General features: G+C 42.1%; 2 protein-coding genes across 3 annotated transcripts; both read right to left on the reverse strand.

Moving 5' to 3' along the window:
- Positions 1–29: 29 nt before the first annotated feature.
- On the reverse strand, positions 30–3687 carry C7H11orf42 (chromosome 7 C11orf42 homolog). 2 transcript variants are annotated; one of them, XM_085692841.2, is made up of 3 exons: positions 3320–3687; positions 576–1377; positions 30–199 (listed from the first exon to the last, which is right to left on the reverse strand). In XM_085692841.2, exons 1-3 carry the CDS (start codon positions 3389–3391, stop codon positions 30–32), a joined length of 1044 nt encoding a protein of 347 aa, XP_085548967.2. In that variant the 5' UTR covers positions 3392–3687. The 2 variants fall into 2 exon arrangements, with proteins under 2 accessions (XP_085548967.2, XP_048283596.3); XM_048427639.3 differs by having other exon boundaries at positions 65–300.
- Positions 3688–8969: 5282 nt separating this feature from the next.
- Or52w1 (olfactory receptor family 52 subfamily W member 1) lies at positions 8970–9965 on the reverse strand. Its single transcript, XM_048427712.2, has one exon. It carries the CDS (start codon positions 9963–9965, stop codon positions 8970–8972), a length of 996 nt encoding a protein of 331 aa, XP_048283669.1.
- Between the last annotated feature and the right edge of the window lie 9492 nt (positions 9966–19457).

Here is a 19457-nt window from a genome sequence, read left to right on the forward strand (position 1 = left end):
GGACTTAATGCTTAGGGGAAAATGGAGACTCATTTTTCTGGCTCCCAGAAGGAAGAAGCACACAGGCCCAGGGTGGTTTGGGGGTGCAGCAGCTGATGTTTATTGGGGACCAGTATCCCTATGTCAGATCTTAGGGGCCTTGCCCCCTGCGTCTCTTGTCCCAGCTTCATTCGTCGCTGTCGAACTCCGAGGACAGACCCTGCAGCAGGGGCAGGGACATGGAGTGCCGGTCGGGGTCCCCGGGGCCCCCACCCTGGGCTCCTGGTGGGGGGTTGCGGGGACTGAAGAGCCAGTTCTCTGCTAGGGTTGGGGATAGTCATAGCTTGACTCATGCCCGCCCTGATCTTCCGCCCTAGTCCCTCCCTCTGATTTTGTTACATGCCCCCCGCCCCCACCACACACCCTTACCAGGGCCATGCTTCCATCTCACCCTCCCTGGGCTCCCTCAAGTCTGTCCCTTCATAAGGGTCCTGCACACACTCTGGGCTTCTCAACCCATTCCTGGGCTATATTCCCTGTACCCTCTCCCTCCAATGGTCTTTCCCACCCTTCATCTTCATTTCCTCTAGCAGTACCTGAAAGCATATAGGGGCCTCTCCGGAAGGGGTTTCGACCCTTATAGGAGAATCTGGTGGGTCTGCTTTCTGGCCCTTCTTGGGGAGGTGGTGTAGGTGGGGCTGGGACAGGTGGAGATACATCAGCAACTTCAAGGGCATCGGCAGGTACTGATGTGGGGGCCAGAGTTGATAAGATGCTAAGGCTAGGTCTAACCCAGATGGCTCCTTGGGGCAATGGGTCTTTTTTGGTCAGAGACTTCTGTGGTCCCAGCACACCCTTGGGCTGCAGTGAAAACTTGAGGCAGGAGAAAGCAATAGGTAATGACCGCTGTAACTGGAGCAGCTGGGGCTCACGGGCTGTAGGTAACAGCCCTAGCTGCAGCCAGGTGCAGGAAAAGACCTGGTAGATGACGTAGATGCTGTGGGTGCTTCGGAGCCAAGGAAGATTCTGCTGTAGGCTCACCTGCCCTGGTGGTAGCAGCAGGAAGGCAACTTTCTTGCGCAGGCCTCCCATATGTAGGCGGATCCGGCAGGGCTGCCCATCCAACATTCTCATTTCTTCATAGGCTATCTCGGCTTGGCCATTTGGTGAGTATTCCCGAGTGCAGTGGGCAAAGACACCATCAGACCCTGCCTGTTCTAGAAGATTTGGTAGCAACCCTACTGATTTCAGTGCCCTTCGACCCTGCCGGCCTGGCAAAATTAGGCGGGTGTGAGCTGGACGGGACTGTTTCACTAGCACGCCCAGTAGATCATAGCAGGCTGCATCCGACAGGAAAGGTACTGCCACTACATTGGACCCAAAACGCTCCTCGATGACCTGCAGGTGGCCAGTTTATAAGTCAGGGTCTGAGTTAAGGTCAGAGGTTAACTTGTGTTGTCTAAATTGACCTTCCCACCACTGTTCACTCTTTAAGTACATTTCTGTAGTATACATAGACCCACACTTCTTATCACCTAGTTCCCTCCTGTAGCAAAACCTTGAATGTCTTATTTTGTGCCAGATTATGGTAGATACTTGGATACATGAAAGAATGAGACTTCGTCCTTATCCTAAAGAAGCTTGGGCTAATGGAGGAGACAAAAATGTGAACAGTAGTTAGCATTATGTATAACAGTAGTGATAGCAGGATGAGACAAAGACAGGTGATTTAACAGCCTTTGTCTTTGATAGAAAGATGGTCAAAGAAGTTTGGTAGTGGCAGTACTTGGGCTTTGGAGGTATTAGTAGGTTGGGCAGTAGTCATTCCTAGCAGAAAGGACAGCCAGGGAAAATCCCTGAACCATCAAATCATGTACATTTTAGGAACACATGATTTCTTACTGCTTGCATTTAAGGTAGGAAGAGAAAAGGCACACAGGAGTTAGTTTATGGAAAGCTGTGTGTATATGCCTTTTATAAGTGATTGTTTTATTCTGAGGCCAATGGAAAGCCATTTGTAGGCTCTGGATGGAAGATGGGACCAGGAAGAAGAGAACTAATTTTTTAATAGGCATAAAGCAGGAAAGAGAAATAACAAGACTGTTGAAATAATGCAAGCAAAACATGATTTTATTTCCTGAGCTAAAATAATGGGAAGTTGAAGTCACAGAATTGGTAGAACTTAGTCTTATCATGAATGTGGAAAAAAGGAATCTTCAAAGATCATACTTAGGTGATGAGTTACATGGATAATATTAGTGAGAACGGGTACACAGATGTAGGCTTACAGTGCCTGTTCTTTGTGAGGGTCAGTTACCTCTTTTGTGTTTTCTACCCTACCTGTGAGGGATAGTTGTTTCTCTGAGTGTGAGGCCTAATCTTTGTCTCATTCCAGTTTGTCTCGTTCCAGTATCCATTTAGGGTTTCTAGTTTCTTAGGTTTATCCTTCTTTATTTCTTGTTTTTGTTTGGAATATGTGTAACTGGTGAGCAGTTATTGAGAGTACCTGGGAACACTGCAAGATCCTCTTTAGTAGTTAGTAACTTAGCTATTAAGATAGCGATTCATTCAAAGTTTCTTTGACTGAATCCTCTGGCTCTCAGTTATGCTAGAGAGCAAGGGCACATAAAAGTTCCAAGTGACCTACTTTTTATCCACCAGATCCCACATATCTGTGCTCCTACATTGAGTTCATCCAATGGCCCCTGAAGCTGACCTGCTTTTACTTTCTACCATAAAGCTGTTTTTGAGGTGCTGGATATACATTGAAAGAAGGAAATAAGGGCACTCAAAGGTGCCCCGTTCTGCTTGAAGTCGTCCCGCTTATCCTTGTATCTCTGCCCTGAGATATCCACTGAGATAATAATATAAGAAGAGTTTTCTTTTTTCTTTCCTATGGAGGAAGGCCTCATTTATGTTCACTGTAATTTCAGCAGTTCTAGGGTAGATACAGATTAGCACTGTTGAAACCAATTACTCTTAATCTTGGGAAAATCCTTTGCTCTCTTATTTCTGCTTCCCTTGTCTCTGTGGTGAGCATATTTCCAAGCAATGGTTGTTAAGTGCCTCAAGTCTGATGGCCACTTCTCTAATATGGTAGTTTAAGCTTGGAAATACACATTTTTTCCTTTTTCCTCTCAAGGATTTTGATGTTTGTCTTAAATTAGTTGTTCATCCTCAGTTCATTCATTCACTTAGGTGTTTATTTTGTGGCTTTTATATGTCAGTTACTGCTGCTACTGTTGTCTTTGATGTCCCTTCTCTTTGTACACAGAGACCACCTAAGAATCAGCCTGGTCACACTTAGCCACTTCCTCCTTAGCCTCCTTATTTTACCTACCTTATCCTTGATGAGGGTCCAAGTGGCATCTGCTTCATCCAGTGTTAGCAGGTGGGGGTTACTGACCAACATGGTAGGAAGTGGGAGGGGTTGGGCAGGGTAGTGGCTGCTGCAGGAACCCCCAAGCTGCGCAGGGAGGTAAGCCTCCCGTCCCCCACCTTGGGCTGTGATCTACTTCAGCATGAGGTCATAGAGGTCCTGCTAGGTGATGGAGCCTTGGATACAGAGAGGACAGTAACTCTACTGCTTCCTTGTAGCCTGTAGGTCATAATATTTACAGTTTTTTTTATTTCCTTTTCCTTTTTCTTCCTCTCTATTGCCATTTCATTTTTCCCCTGTATGCCTGCCCTGTTCTTTTAATAACACAAAGATGCTCTCTTCTTTCTTTTCTCCTCTTTTCACTCCCATTTTTTTTTTTTTTTAATCTTCCACAGTCTTGTTTCATGGTCTCATGGTCTTCCGCCTCAGCCCAAAGTGGTCATTCTCTTGCTTTGGGGAAGTTAAGTGCAGCACAATTTTTCTGTCTCAGGCTCCTGATCTGTAGTTCTTTAAGGAAACAGGGTGGGATCACTTCTCTTTAACTGCTTTACTAGACTAATTTTCATCTAATTAGTTGTAGATTTCCTTTAAGTTGCACTGGGGTCCTGAAAGATATGGATATAGATCAAGACTTACACTGAAAGCAAACAAACAACAATAGCAACAACAGTAAAGACTCCAGTGATTCTTAACCTGTAAATTACCCTATTCTTTTTCCTATTCTCAGAGATTCTGATTTAATTTATCTGGGGTATGCCTGGGAACCCTGACTTCTAAAAGCTCCAAGGTTGAAACCAGCTATTAATGAGTGGGTTATAAAAGCAGCAGAAAGCAGGTGTGTGTAGGAGGGTGTGAGGCAGAGCAGTGGCGACGGGGAGAGTAAGATCCAAATGAGATTTTGTTCCCTTAGTAACTGGCAAGAATTTTCAGGAAGCCAGAATTACCCAGGTAAACATGGAGATTTTCTTCATGCTCCATTCCTGTCCTAGGCCGATTGGTATGTAGTATATGTAGTAGTTTCCTCTCACACTCACGTTATTACTCTTCTTTCTGTCTTTGTTCTAGAGATCTCAACTAGTATTTTGCTGGAGAAGAATAAGTCTTTGAAAGAAATCATGTTAGAACTTTCTAATATTCATCTCCCTGCTCCATTTCTTGTCTGTCCCATACTCCCCTTCCTGAGACCCCTGGAGGTCTCCTGTCTAGGGGTGTCCTGTTGCAACCAGACCTAGAGGAAATTGCTGTCTTGCCAAGCTGGCTATCATCTGAACCAGCCAAAGTGAGAGATGTCATATCACACAGAAGGTTACTGCAGTGAAGGGAGAGGGTTTTCTAGAAAACTTTCCAAAAGGAACACAGTTGACTCCAGGGTAGGCAAGCATGTCTCCTCAGAAAAAAACCAATGTACAGGTGCCAGGTCTTTTAGCAAATGAGTGACAGTAGGCTGAGTCTTGTTTTCAGGAAAGAAATTAATGTCAAGTATTTTTTGAACCCTTCTGTGCTAGGGCCTGTATCATGTACGGAATGTGTTATCTTAGAGGATTCTTTTAGGAATCTCTTGGTATTTTGTTTGTTTGTTTTCTTGAGACAGCCTCACTGTGTAATCCAGAATAGCTCTGAGCTCATTCTGTAGCTGCAAGCTGGCCAGAACTCAGAGCAGTCCTCCTCTCTCAGATTCTTGAATGCTGGGTTTACAGATGTGTACCACTGTGCCCATCTTCTTTTCTGGAGTAGGTATTACTGTTTCTTTTTATAGTGAAGCAAAGGTTCAGAAAAAATTAATTAGCCAACAATACAGTGAATAGTTAATAACAGATCTAGGGTTCCAGCTCTTACTATTGAACAGTAGCTCCTTTTGGTGCTGTTGCAAGGCTCACTTCAGTGTGCGATGAGAGAAAAATACATGTGGTTTAGTGAAAAGGAAGTGGGCAGGATGCAAGAGAAGCCACAACAGTTCGAGTGAGAAACTTTGGGTTTCTTAAGAGTACTAAAACCAAGCTCTTTCTTTTTTGTGCCTATTTAACTACCCCCTCACACAATACCATCTTTGACATTAGGACTCTAATTTTGAATGTTTTGTCTACATGTGTATCTGTGCATCATGTGTATGCCTGGTACCAGTGGGGTCCAGAGGAGGGCATCGGATTCCTTGGACTGGAATTAGAGACAGTTGTGAGTCACTGTATGGGTGCTGGGAACTGAATCCTTGTCCTCTGGAAGAGCAGCTAGTGCTTTTACTCTCTGAGCCGTTCTCTCCATCCCCTGAGCCAGCATGTCACTGTGTCACTGAAGCTGGCCTCCTCCTTGTACTTCTGTCTGCTGTGTTAAGTGCTACTATTGCAGGTGTATACCATCGCACCTGGTCATTTTGGTTGACAAGGAAAGGATATATAGTGTAGTGTAGTTGGCAACTGTTCCCTTGTGAAGGAAATTCTGTTAAGGAACACTGAAGTAGAATAAAAGGCAGATAGAGTCCAGTAGAAGGGGCAGAACTGTGGACCTCTGCACCTGTGCAGTGTGGAAGAAGAGCTGACCGAGAGTGATGAACGTGTAGATGACAAGGGAGTCCAGAATGAGAAGAGAGGGATGAGATCAGTGCAGGGATGGTGGCGTGCTGGTCAGATAGGAAGCAGAAGACTTTAGAATGTTTGTTCATGGACAAGGGTTCAGAGGGCAGATTGGATTCTGTTAAACTACTCAGCTGGAAGCCCACACCTTCTGCCTTTTTCTCACTTTCTGATTCCTGTGAATCTCCAGGCCTCCTAAATTCTATGATGCTCTACCTTAACATTGAGTAAGTCTGTCTTTCCTTTTTGTTCAGTGTCTAAGACTGAAAGTTGAGTCCTGGATGAGTTGGTGAGCCCAAGGGTTGGGCTGTTGGGCCTTGTCTTGCAGGGATTTGCTTCCCGTGTGGTATCAATCTGTGGTATCTTTGGAAAGAGGCACTGATCACTTTGAGGATATCAGAGAGTGATCTGGATGGAGACTAGGAGTAAATAAAAAGGATGATTTATGCAGAGAACATGAGATCATCTGCATGAATCTCATGGCAGTGTAGGATAGCATTGACAGTAAAGACTTTAAGGTGATAAAAAATCTTTAATAATCTCTTATTTCAGACCGCAGGAATAATTATACAAACCCTTGATGCTTTATTTTAAACTTTTTGGGATAAATATATACTAAAGCTAAGAATTTTTCAGTTTTAAGCCCTGTAGTCAGGCATATCAACATTCTTTCCAGTTAAATATGTTAATATTAACACCAAGTGAAATAAAGGCTATAAGTAAGATCACAATGGTTGGGGCTAGGGTTTGGGCCAAAACTATAAAAAAAATGGTTTTACAGAGATTATTTATTTAGAAAGTATAGGTGGTGGACTGTGGCATACAGTTAATTCTCAGGTTATTATGAAGAATAAGAATGTGCTGGTAAAGCTTTCTGAACATATCACATGGTAGGTATGTGTATGCAGTGTCAACAAAACACAAATGTGTTAGATTTTTGGCTCGAAGGAAACACATTCTCAGCACACAGCCGTGGAACAAGCGACCTTTCAAGAACTGTGCACAGCTAGGAGCTGAAAGTGCCTTAGAACAGTCTCTCAACGGTGGGATGGTGATGCACTCATTGCTCTCCCCATGGTGGGGTGGTGATGGACTCATTGCTCATGAACATTATTTGCACATGATATCCCTTCCCATGTATCAGAGGGAAAATGGTGTGTGTGTATGTATGTGTGACATTGGATTATCACACAGAATTCCTTTATATTTCTTTATAATGTAATAAATATCCTACTGCCAGATGTTTGTTCACATCTCAGTTATTTTCTCAATAGATTTATCAAAAGAAAATTTCTTAAGAGAGATGGATATCTTAGCTTGTGATCCATCAGGTTCAGTATGCCTTTTTATGCACACATGTGTATAGAGGAACCAGAGTTAAAGTTGGGTGTCATTCTTCACCTTGTCTTTTGGGACAGTCTCTCTCTGAACCTAGAGTTTGCTGATTGCCCAGGGTGTTCCAGGGATCTGCCTGTCCTTCTCTGTCCTCCTCCTCAGTACTGGGGATAGAGACTTGCACCTGACTTTTATGTGAGTGCTGGGAATCTGAATGGAGGTTGTCATGCTTTTTCAGACAAGGAGTTTTTCCACTGAGCCATCTCCTCCAGCTCTAGGACTAGCATTTCATTAGTTTTCTACAAGATCATTTCTTGGAGGGCTTTTAAACTTACAGTTCATGAAAAGATAAGTTTTGGGAATAACTAAACTTACACATGATTGGCTAGACCAGTGGTTCCTGACCTATGGGTTGTGACCCCCTTGACAAGCCACTATCTCCAAAGATATTTACATTATGATTCATAACAGTAGCAAAATTAAGGTTTTGAAGTAGCAACAAAAATAATTTTATGGTTGGTAGTCACCACAGCATGAAGAATTGTCTTAAAGGGTTGCTGCCTTAGGAGGTTGAGAGACACTGGATTAGACGCTCTCTTCAGCCATGCAGATTCAGTGTGATCTTACTTGAAACCATGCAGACATTTTGAGGTAATTCTTACTTGTTTATTGGAGTCTAATGAGACCCCATTTAGTCTTAGAAATGACAAATGTCCTACACAGGACCTACCTGGTCTGTGTGTTGTCCCGTGGTGCTTGGTCCAGCTCTCTGAGCTGCTGTGCTGGGTTTTGTTGCTTTAGGTCTCTGTGACTAACACCACGACTTGATGGCTTCAGTTTTCTCTGTCTTTACAGCTGTGGCTCCCTGCCTATTATATTTTATTCCTTCTATTATCCATCCTTAACTGAAAATGAATTCCCCCATTGGGCAACACCATGCCAATTCCTGTTTAATATCTCTGTTTGGGAAGTGGCAGCAGCATGAAATATTCCCATTTCATCATGTTGCACCATGTGATACAGTATCACATGCTGTTGTGACAGTGAGCGAGACATATATGGGTTCTGGTGGGGATTGTACATTCTTGGCTGAGGGTACACAAAAGGACAGGTTGACAGGTGATTATAATGATTTGATCATTTAAATACAAGCTTTATTTTTTAGTTGGATACTTGACTCTCAAAATCCCAACCCCAGAGAAAGAAGTTGTAGGTATTACTTTGAGGTTCTTTGTTGGAACTGAAGGAAGAGGAAGTTGTAATTACACACAAGACCAAGAGAATTCTCATATCCTGGCTAAATTGGTACATTTTACAGATTCTTAAAATGTGGAGTATAAGTTTGTATAATTCCTCGAGAATAGTCTGAAAGTAGACTCTGACTTCAGGTACAGAGAGGGTTATTAAGTTCAGACAAGTGCCAACACATTTAAGAAGCATAGTGAGACTTGGGTTGAAATGATGGGGTGGGGACAGGAAAGGGAGATTCTCAAATAAACTAGATCTTTAAATCTCAACTAGTTCCTTCATCTCCTTATTTTCCCTGCATGGTAATGTGCAGCACCTGCCTTTGCATCCATTCAAGCAAGACATGACTGACTAGGCCAAAGTCTACAGGTACCAGTGGTATACTTTCCAAGGGCTTCACAGCAAATACCTTTTGGGTCATCACAGTTCTATGCATTTATAGGACAATGACCCACTGTCCGTTAAAACTGCTTTTTTCTGAATTTAAACATTTCTAAGAATCGGTCCCTGATCTGCTTGGTGCGGACCCCATAGATGAGGGGGTTGAGGGCAGGTGGCAGCAGCAAATAGATGTTGGACAAAAGAATATGCACTGACTTTGGGACAGTGTGACGACCAAAGCGGTGTGTGAGGTAGGAGAAGAGACCAGGCACATAGAAGGCCAGGATGACACAGATGTGAGAACTACATGTGCCAAAGGCCTTTGCCCGGGCCTCCCGGGTAGGCAACCGAAGCACAGCATGAGCAATGAGCCCATATGATCCAGCAATGCCCAGAATATCTACACCAGACACAGCCAATGAAAGTGCTAGCCCATACAAGTTGTTGACCCGTGTGTTACCCACCACTAGCTCTACGACTGCCATGTGTGCACAATACGCATGGTGTATGATCCTGGCATGGAAGTGCTCAAATCGTGCCACCAGCAGGGGGAAAGGCACCACAATAGCCACAGCTTTCAGTGTCAGTGCCGAGACTGCATAGCCCACCCGGGCTTTAGTAACCAAGATAGGGTAGTGTAGTGGACGCCCTACTGCCACAGCACGATCACAGGCCATGGCCAGAAGCACACCAGATTCCACAGCAGTCAGTGCATGTACAAAGAACATCTGGATGAGGCAGACAGCGTATTGCACAGATTGGGGCCCAAACCACAAGACAGCCAACAACCCTGGGGCTATAGATGTGGCTAAGCCCAAGTCGGTAGCTGCCAATGTAGCCAGGAGTAGAAACATGGGCTGGTGCAGTGTAGAGTCTATCCGGATCACTGTCAGAAGTGTTGCATTGCCCAGCAGGGCCAGCAGATACATGGGCCCAAACACCAGTGTCAGCCAGGTCTGTCTGTCTCCCAACCCTGGAATACCAGTCAATATGAAGAAAACTGGGCATTGTAAGGTGGAGTTGGACTGTGAAGTTAGACTGTGTGTCATCCTGTAAGGATAAAGTTTGGGTCTCATGTGTATTATTCCTGATGGGGGAGGGCAGGAGGAGACATTCTAGAGATGTCACAGTGGAACAAACCCACCCGTGGACTGGCAAAGGGCCTGAAATATTACAGGAGCATAATTTTCTTTAGCATGGGTTGGATGAATAATTATGGTCATGATACTAGCTATCTAGGGTGGGAGAATCCTTTGCTCCTAGTAATCTGTGAGTGTTGTAGGGAGAGCAGAGGCAGGAGCAGAAAGGAAGGCTTAAGGAAGTGGTTAACTGATACAGTGGCTGGTACAGGCAAAGCCCTCCAGTGTGAGGTCATCTGAGGAGACAGGCGAGATGACTGCCTTCTCCCTTGGAGTCCAAGGGCATTCAGTCTTGGTCTATGTATTTGGGGAGAAGACTGGTGTGGAGTGACCAGTTATCTCGTCTTAATTATATTTTTGGGAGGGATTTTGAACCTCAATGATTTTTATTCTGTGACAGGGGTAGACACAGTGATCTTAACTGTTTCTTTGAATTAATATTTGGGGAACCAATACACTAGGAAGCGAGGAGGAGGCAGAATAGGAAGACAAGAAGAAACTGTAATGGGGGCACAAGTAGGATCAGGAGTGAAGCTGGGAGCCTGGAATGACAGAAGGAAATCTGGCAATTTCAAGGGATGCTTACATTATTCTGGATTTGGTGCTGAAGCTGTAATCTTGAACATCAGGTGGAGAGTTAAGTTGGGAGTAGGGAGCAACGAAGAGAGACGATGACAGCAAAAAGAAACTTTTCCTGTTGGCATTCTTCCATTCTTCTGGATCCAGAAGGGGGTTCCACTAGAGACTTATTCCTGGAATGCCTCGCAGGTAAGGCAACTGAAGGAGGAAACAGTAGAAATCCTAGAGTACTAAGTATGTGAAAAAACACCTCTGATGGAGAAGGCAGGGTGAGTAGATGGAGTCCCCGAGAGCATCCACCCCCAGCAGAAACTTCAATGTTGAGTGAAGACAAAACCACCAGCTGAAGACTTGACTAGGAAGTTACTCTGAGCACTGTGTGCTGGCAGCCTTTCTTTACCTTGACCAGTGCCTCTTGGGACCTTTTATGAGTCTATTCTACCTGCATCCCTCAGGGCCCTTATCCTTCCCACCTGTGCCATATTAACTCTTCTCTGTACAGTATCCTGCCTCAGTGCTCAGAGACTCAGCATGTTCAGGAACATGGCAGGAAAGGGGCAAGCAAAGAAAGTCTTTGAAATATCTGGGAAAGGGGAACATTTCCTCTGGGAGGTCTTCATAGTTGGAGAGAACTTGTGTAATTCTATAGAATGGCATCCACTCCACTCTGTTGTAATAATTATTTGTCTCTTCTCGCTAGTAGAAACATAGAGCAAGCTTTACTTCTAATTCGCCACATTGTCTTCACAGCTTCACATTGTCTAGCATTCATTCGGTTGGAATGAGCATTTATTCCTTTCAATTGAACAGATCTGCTAGTCCTAAAGCCTAGGATGACAAGTACACTTGTTTCTACAGTTTTAGGAGTTAGAAGAAAAAGTGTTGTTCACCACTGAGCAGAAGATACTGAGTGCAGTTCTTTCTGATGTAAAAAAGAGACATCCTTAAAATGACCACACTATGCAAAAATCATAGTGAAAACCAATGATCTTACTAGAAAAATGGAAGTAAGGATGTAGCACCCCAAAATATCAGTGACACACATGAAAACGGTAGCAATGAAGACCAGGAGGATAGCTCATGGGATAAAGTACTTGCCACCCAAGTATGAAGGCTAGAGTTGGGTTCCTTAGCTCCTACATAACAGTCAAGTGTGTGTGGTGGCCTACCTGTAATCCTGGCAGTTGGCACAGGCAGGGGGTCACTTGAATAGTGTAGCTAGTCTAGAGTTGCTCTAGGCTTAGCAAGAGACCCTGCTTTATAAATAAATGGAAAGCAATTGAGGAAATGAACCTCTGACCTCCACATGCACACACACACACACACACACACACACACACACACACACACACACCAAAAAAAAAAAGGCGACAGAACTGTTTTAGGCATTATATGGCTAGAATGTATGCAAATACTACAATAAATGCAGCACTTTATCAAGAAAAAAACCTTGAGTTTTGTAGAAAGACCTGTCAGAATTGGATTGGAAGTTCTAACTGACATATTTGAAGAGTACATACTGAGTTTTCCTGCTCAGCCAGGATCATCTGTGTGAAGTTTTCTGTGTTTTTCTAGTTTCTGAAATTACATAATTGCTTAGAGGCATGAAATTCATTGCTCAATTTCCTACTGTGTCAGCTGCTTTTTAACAAGTTTGCACTTCAAAACCAGCACTGCAGCAGAACTGACTGAAACTTTTGTTCCTGGTCCTGTGCCACTTGTGAAAAGATGCAGTAGCCCTATGGAGACCTAATGTCCTCCAGGAGTTTATAATCTACCCTTTTTTCCTATCATACTTGTGGAGAGGTACTAAGGCAGTTAAACTAACTGAGGTCAGTACTTGATACAGTGGCAACACAGAAAAAGAAACCTCTTGTTTGTAGACTGAACTTTATTGTCCTGGTAGCTGCTCCCAAATAACCACTCAGAAACTTACCAGTTATAAATGCTCAGCCAATAGCTCAGGCTTGCTATTAGCACTTACACTTTAAATTAATCCGTATTTCTTATCTATGCTCTATCACGTGACTCAATACATTTTTTAGTACAAGTTCATCTCCTTTTTGCAGCTCCTCCCGATTCTCAGAGACTCCTCTCCTTCTTCACGCTCTTTTTTTCTGCAAGTTCTGCCTAACCTCTACCTGTCCAGCTATTAATCATTCAACTTCTTTATTAACTCAACCACAGAGACACATATTAATTTAGTGTAAAGGAATATTCCACATTTTCTCTTTTTGTCTAATTAAAAAGAAAGGTTTTGGCTTTAGCATAATAAAATTATATACAACAAAACAGCAAGTAAGAATTACAGTTACAATATTCAGTCCATTTGAATTTGGCAAAATAAAGAAAATATTCCATCGGTTGTCCTCCCCTAAAGAGTCCAGAGTTTTATACTTATAAATTATATTTTATAATTTGTAATTAAATTTATAATTTACTTTCTACCATAGTTAGGGAGAATGGTAATTGTAACTCTCTCATCTTCAACCCCATTAAAGACTTGAGAAGGATATCATATTACCTGAGTAAACAGGAAGTGCAGAGCAAATGACTTCCAAAACTATAGAAATGACAAAGATACCTAGCTGCTTAGACAATTACCCAAGGTTCCTCTACAAGGTTGGGGCATCCATCTTTGGCCTACAGGCCTAGAATATCTGGCAGACTTTTCTGAAAAGCAGGACTTTTAAATAACTGTTTTGTTTTATCTTGGCAGTGTTTGGTAGTTGCTTTCTTTTGTGTCCTCCTTGTCCAATTTGGAAAACACACTGTCAGAGTTGAGGAAAGGGCAATTTCTTGCACAGTAGCTAGCTTTTGCCACAAAGAAAGCAAACTCTATATGGAGTTCTTTGATGCCCATCATCTCCTCTGAAGTAGATTGATGTTGCCAGGAGCAGTCATGTCTCATTATCAGATAAAGCCTCATATTATCAAAACATCTTAAATGCCATAGTCTATAGATCTTTGAAGTGTTTGAAGACTATCTATCTAAATATATATGTGTGACCTTGAAAACATACCTGACTATAAGTTTGACTATTATAGATGACTATTACTCTGTAGTTTTTAATTATACATTGCATTTAAATGAGCTGCATAAATGCAGTACCCCAAACAAGAGTAGAAACATACAAACAGCAAAAAAAATTAACTTGAAATTTGTATCAATAAACTAAAATCCATACCAATGTAAAATATTGTGCGATTAATAGTTGTTCTTTTGGGTTAAAGTAGATTCAATAATTATCATTTTTCTCCATCATCCCTATATCATATTCTCCTTTTTCCTTTAGAAAGAGATCTTTAAATTTAACTCTATTGTATAGCTCTTTTTGGCTATGTCTAGTAACAACTTGCAATCAACCCCCCCTAAAAATGATAAACATTCATAATCCACTGAATAGTCAAACCCTGTCCATATCCCATCTCTTGGTAATGTGGGCATCATTTGCTACAATACTTCATGTTGTCTGTGGGCCCTGGTATCTTTGGGGGAAACCTTGAAAAAATCAGGGTACTTGTTAGGTTTTGACTGGAGTAGTTTGTGAGGTTGGTCCATCTTCACCAGCAGCCTTCAAACTGTTTTGGATGTAGAACTCTGGGGAGACTGTAATAGAGACATTTTGAGATGCTCCATTATCTAGGTCTTCTGTTTTCATTGGTGTCTGATCACTTTGTTCTGAAAAATACATAAACTTTTAAAGGTAACATGCATGCCTGTATTAATAAAAGTATAGATTATGCTTTATACACAAGTCAACCAAAGATGTTTTTCTTTTGTTTTATGTTTGAGCAGGTAAAATATAGATCACATGTCTCATAGGTTTATTTCTTTATGTCTGTAGTCAGGATTTTAAGGGGTCTTCCCCATTTAAACCTGGTCCATATAAACTTGGAATAAATCCACAGTCTCTCATTTCCTGTGGAAATAAAAGCATAACAGCTTCCCCAAAGTAACATATCTTTTGATTTCCATTTTGAAGTCAAGACATTTTTGAAATATATAGGTTGGTTTAATCTAGCAGTTTTTATAACCCAATGTATCTTAGCATATCTTGTTTGTTCATTAGCAATTAGGAAACCTAAAGACAACACGATAACATACAGAAACCAGACTCTATATTTCCTATTTTTACATGGTGTGTGTGTGTGTGTGTGTATAAATAAAATTTTATTCCTTTTTTAGGACTTTATTATTTTTAAACATTTTTATCTGTGACTGTCTCTACCCTTTTTCTTTTCTCTCCCAAGCCTATGTATATTTTTAAACATACTGTAGTCCATTTGGAGGTTTTTTTTTTCCATTTGGGTCTGACTTTAATGAGCATCCATTATTTTTAGATCACATGAGATGAATCCTAAGCTACTGTGTCAGTCACCAGCATTGATCAATTTAGCAGTTGGTGGTTGGCTTATCCCCTTTGGTTTTCTGAGAGCTTAGCCTCATGTTGGAGATACCCACAGGAGCCATGTTTACTGTCCCAGCTCTGAGAAGTTGTTGGGTCCATACTGCCATCCAGTAGTACACCACCCTCTGCTCATAAGCCCCATTTAAGTGTTCAGTAGCAGGACCTCTTAAAAGAGCTGCACTGTGTTAGCTGCTAGCACTGATTAAAGGAGCCATGCCTCTACTGCTAGGAAACAGCGCTTGAGAAAAAGCAATTACCAAGAAGCCTTATTTGATTCTGTTTTTGTCTGTTTGGAACTTTTTTTTTTAAAAAAAACTTTCTCAGGTTTTATAAGGATCTCTTTTGCCCCATGTTGGGTGCCATATGTAGGTAGAGTTTTCTTGTCCCAGCAACTGCTCCCAAATAGCCACTCAGAGGCTCAGAGACTTACTATTAATTATAAATGCTCAGCCAATAGCTCAGGCTTATTATAAGCCAACTCTTACATTTTAAATTAACCAGTATTTCTTTTCTATGCTCTGCCATGTGGCTTGATACGTCTTTTCAGCATGACAAGTTCATCTACTTCTCTCTGCATCTTCTCCTGATACTCAGAGATTCCTCTCCTCATTCTTTATGCTCCTTTTCTGCAAGCCCCAACCTCTACCTGCCTAGCTATTGTCCAGTCAGCTTCTTTATTAACCCAGTCATAGTGACACATATTCATACAGTGTAAAGTAATATTCTACAGTTCTTTCCCTGGAGAAAACCTCAGCAAATGGTCATGGTGCCATTTGTTTCCCACATGCATGTGCTGAGTCACACCCTCATCTCCAAAAAGGTTTTAAAGTAAGTATGAATCTTTCCCTTGCTTTACAAAACAAAACAAAGCAACCAAACTAAAAACCTATGACACAAAATAAATAATCTGCCAGTAGTCACAGCCAACAAACAACAAAGTTAATGCACAAGCTCAAATAGTTTGGCTTTAGTGTAGTTGCTGTTCATCACCATGAAGTATTTCAGCTGAAATTTAGCACATGGTCAAAGTATATTAGGATAGCTATGGATGACAGGTCTTGCTTCTGGGACAAATCAGAAGACTTTGGTTTTGATGAGTGGTCCCAGTTTGGTGTAATTATTAGGCATTGGATAATGATTGATTGAGGAAGAAAGGCCATACTCATGGAGTAGGAATTGTAGATGGACAGCTATGGAGAGAGTTGGAGAAAAATGCTTTGACTTCAAGAGATAATCCAGAGAGTTTGGGCTGTATATCAGAATGGCCCGTAAGATAAATCATAGACCCTTAGATCCAACAAATCCAAATTGAATATTTGAGTTCTTGGAAACCTGCTATATTTTGAGTTTATAAGATGCACCTGTAGATTTGTTGGTATTCTAGACCATAGATCATAATTATAGAAGTTCTCTGAGTGCATATTGGGGTCACTTGACTTAAGGAGATTTGATAATATACCTATGACTTTATATAACTAATGTGACAGGACCTGCTTTCCACAGGAGGATTTGAGACATCCCAGGTTTGTGGGTAGTAGCATGGGAAGAGAGGTGTTGGGAACACAAAGGTCCTTGTGTTCACAGAAAGCTTTAGGGAAATAAGAAATGTTAAACATACTGGGGTGTCCTCTCAAAGGAAAAGATGTATAATGTGCTTTCTACCCAGAGGCCTGGGGATGAGGGTAACTAATAGCCTAGTAATCCCTGTGCTATCTGTAGGGCCAGGCCATACCTGGCTCCTCACAAGCTCCCATAACCAGGACCAGTTGTGGCTAATAGTCTAGATGACTTGCGTGCTGTCTGTATGACTAGGGGCTTCCCCAGACTCCCCCAGAAGGACTAGAGGTAGTTAACAACCTAGGTAACTTCTGTGCTATCTCTATGACAGACCACACCAGATCCTCCCCTAGACCCTTAGGATTACACATGTAGCCTATCTCCAGAACCCATCTTCATAGAACAAGTGACTTCTTCTTTGAGAAGAAGTTCAAAGTAATCATGCCTCCTTGTGCACAGGGGCTTGTGTTACACCAGGATTTTTTCCCCAAATTGTACTACACTTAATATGCCTACAATAAGCTGCTTGGTGTCAAATTCTAGAAGTTTTAACCAATATTGGCTATGGAGTTATGCTAAACCGAATTTCCTTCTTGCCTAGCACAGATTATAACTTTGACAGCCGTGGTGTTTGCAGAGAAGAGGACATTGAACCTCTCAGTTGCTTTGGGACTGGCATAGAAAACAGGATTGAGGAGGCTCTGTTTGGAGTTTGACTCTGTCTCTCATACTTTGATTAATGTAGCTGCCACCATCATCTTCCATAGAGCAGGTTTGTCAGATACCAGCATGTGCCCGGGTGGGCCTCTTCTATGTTTTTTTATGTCTTGTTTTTTACTTTACATGGTCTGTGAACAATAACATATATTACCATTTATACAGTAGATTACATTTCAGAAAACCTTGGGCTTACACTCAACACTGAATCCTCTTTCAGAATCCCAAGTAACTCTGAACTACCAGACCACAATTACCAGGTCAGTGCGAGACCCTGGTGGAACTAGCAGCATCACGGTAGTCAAACTTCATCTTCCCTTAAATCCAGAGAAGAGAGAGCCCTTGTAAGGTCATGTGGTCCTACCAGATGGACATGTGGAAAGATCATGGAATCACCTTACACACCCACTCTGTCTTCTAGCATCAATCACCCCGACCAAATTGGGCCTTCTAGCTCTTGAATGTGAAGGCCTATAAACCACTGGGCACTATCAATCTCTACATCTGGGGATAGTAGATGTGCTTGTATCGAGGCCATCTCCTTTATAGTAGGATCTTGTGGAACTTACAGTCTTGTAGAATAGATCATGTTTAGTATGTATTTTTGTATGCATGTATGTATACATTTTTATCTCACTGGGGGTTGAATCTAGGGCTCATACATGGTCTTGGCAAGTTATTTATCACGGAGTTATATTTCTAGTCCTTAATTTTTTTCTTAAGGTATGATCTCACAAAGTTACCCAACTTGTGCTGGAACACTACATAACCCAGGTTGGCCTCAGACTAATGATCTTCCTGTCTCAGCTTCTTCAACATCTGAGATTACTAGTGTGTGTTACCATACCCTGCCATATCTGGTTTTGTTAACCTTGTGTGCATTATCTGTTATTAGTCCCATTCTAACCATAGAATTCTGGGACTGACACTGTCTTTGCCTGTATTTAACCAGTAACTAACACTAGACCTATGAAACTGGATTAGGGACACTAAGGAACTCTTTCAACATAGAGAATATTTTGTTTCTTTCCAGAAAAAGTATGGAAGTGAAGTGGTATTATTATTATTAATAATGATACTAACACTGGCTGAAGACAGTACTTCACCCTGTACTTGGGTGTTTTCCCAAAGCTTTCCTTGTAGAGATATGGGTTTTTGTAAAGGTTCCCTAGCTTTTCGAAGATGCTCCTGAAGTGACTCCCTTTATTGGAATTTGGCTAAGGGAATCGAGAAATTACTTCCTGTCCAGACATGATGTCTCATAGAAGGTTGAGACAGGGGAATTGCTATTAGTTTAAGGGTAGCCTGGGCTACAGAGTGAGACTGTTTCAAAACAACAAACAGGATTTCTCAGAGGTTCTAGACAGTGCACCAGTATCTTCTTCCCTCTGAACTCTCACTGCATGAGTGACTCATAAGCAGGAAAAACACCAATATTAGACACAGAATTCAGGAGACATTAAGAATTCATTATATGCCAAGCACAATACTGTAGGTGGATAAATAGTCATACATTTTGTTGGGGAATGTGTATTTGTGTCCCCCAATTCATATGCTGCACCAATTCCCACTCTGATATTTGCAGGTGGGGCTTTGGTGCTATGGGACAATGGTCTGTACCCTGTCACTTGTATTTTAAATAAACACTGATTGGCCAATAGCCAGGCAGGAAGTATAGGTGAAGCAACCAGGCAGGAAGTAGAGGCAGAGCAACAAGAATTCTGGGAAGAGGGAAGTTTCAGTCTGCAGCCATCACCCAGACACAGAGGAGGCCAGACACAGAGCAAGCAAGATGTGACTGCCTTGCTGAAAAAGGTACCACGCCATGTGGCTAACACAGATAAGATTTATGGGCTAATATAAGTTATAAGAGTTAATAAGAAGCCTGAGCTACTAGGCCAATCTGTTTACAATTAATGTAGATGTCTGTGTGTTTCTTTGGGACTTAACGACTACACAACTGGGCAGGACAGAAACCTCAGTCAACACTTTGGGCTTAGCTGAGAGCACAAGACCCTCTGAATGAGATTAGTGTCCTTACAAGAATGGAAGAGCAGGCTTTCTCTTTCCCTCTGCTCCTCCCTATCTCCTCATATCTTACACGTGACCCAGGGAGAAGGCAGCTAGCTGACTCAGTCAGGAACAGAGCTCCGCTTGGGAACTT

This window comes from Myodes glareolus, chromosome 7 (assembly GCF_982192425.1).
Source record: "Myodes glareolus chromosome 7, mMyoGla1.1, whole genome shotgun sequence".
Taxonomy (NCBI): domain Eukaryota; kingdom Metazoa; phylum Chordata; class Mammalia; order Rodentia; family Cricetidae; genus Myodes; species Myodes glareolus.

Bases quoted from the DNA above. Each gene is read 5' to 3' on its own strand.
- C7H11orf42 (XM_085692841.2), bottom strand. From the start codon at position 3,391: ATGTTGGTCAGTAACCCCCACCTGCTAACACTGGATGAAGCAGATGCC. The intron at 1,378-3,319 runs GTAGGTAAAATA...GGCCACCTGCAG, and splicing joins GGACCCTCATCAAGGATAAG to GTCATCGAGGAGCGTTTTGG. The intron at 200-575 runs GTACTGCTAGAG...CCCCTGCTGCAG, and splicing joins AGGCCCCTATATGCTTTCAG to GGTCTGTCCTCGGAGTTCGA.
- Or52w1 (XM_048427712.2), bottom strand. From the start codon at position 9,965: ATGAGACCCAAACTTTATCCTTACAGGATGACACACAGTCTAACTTCA.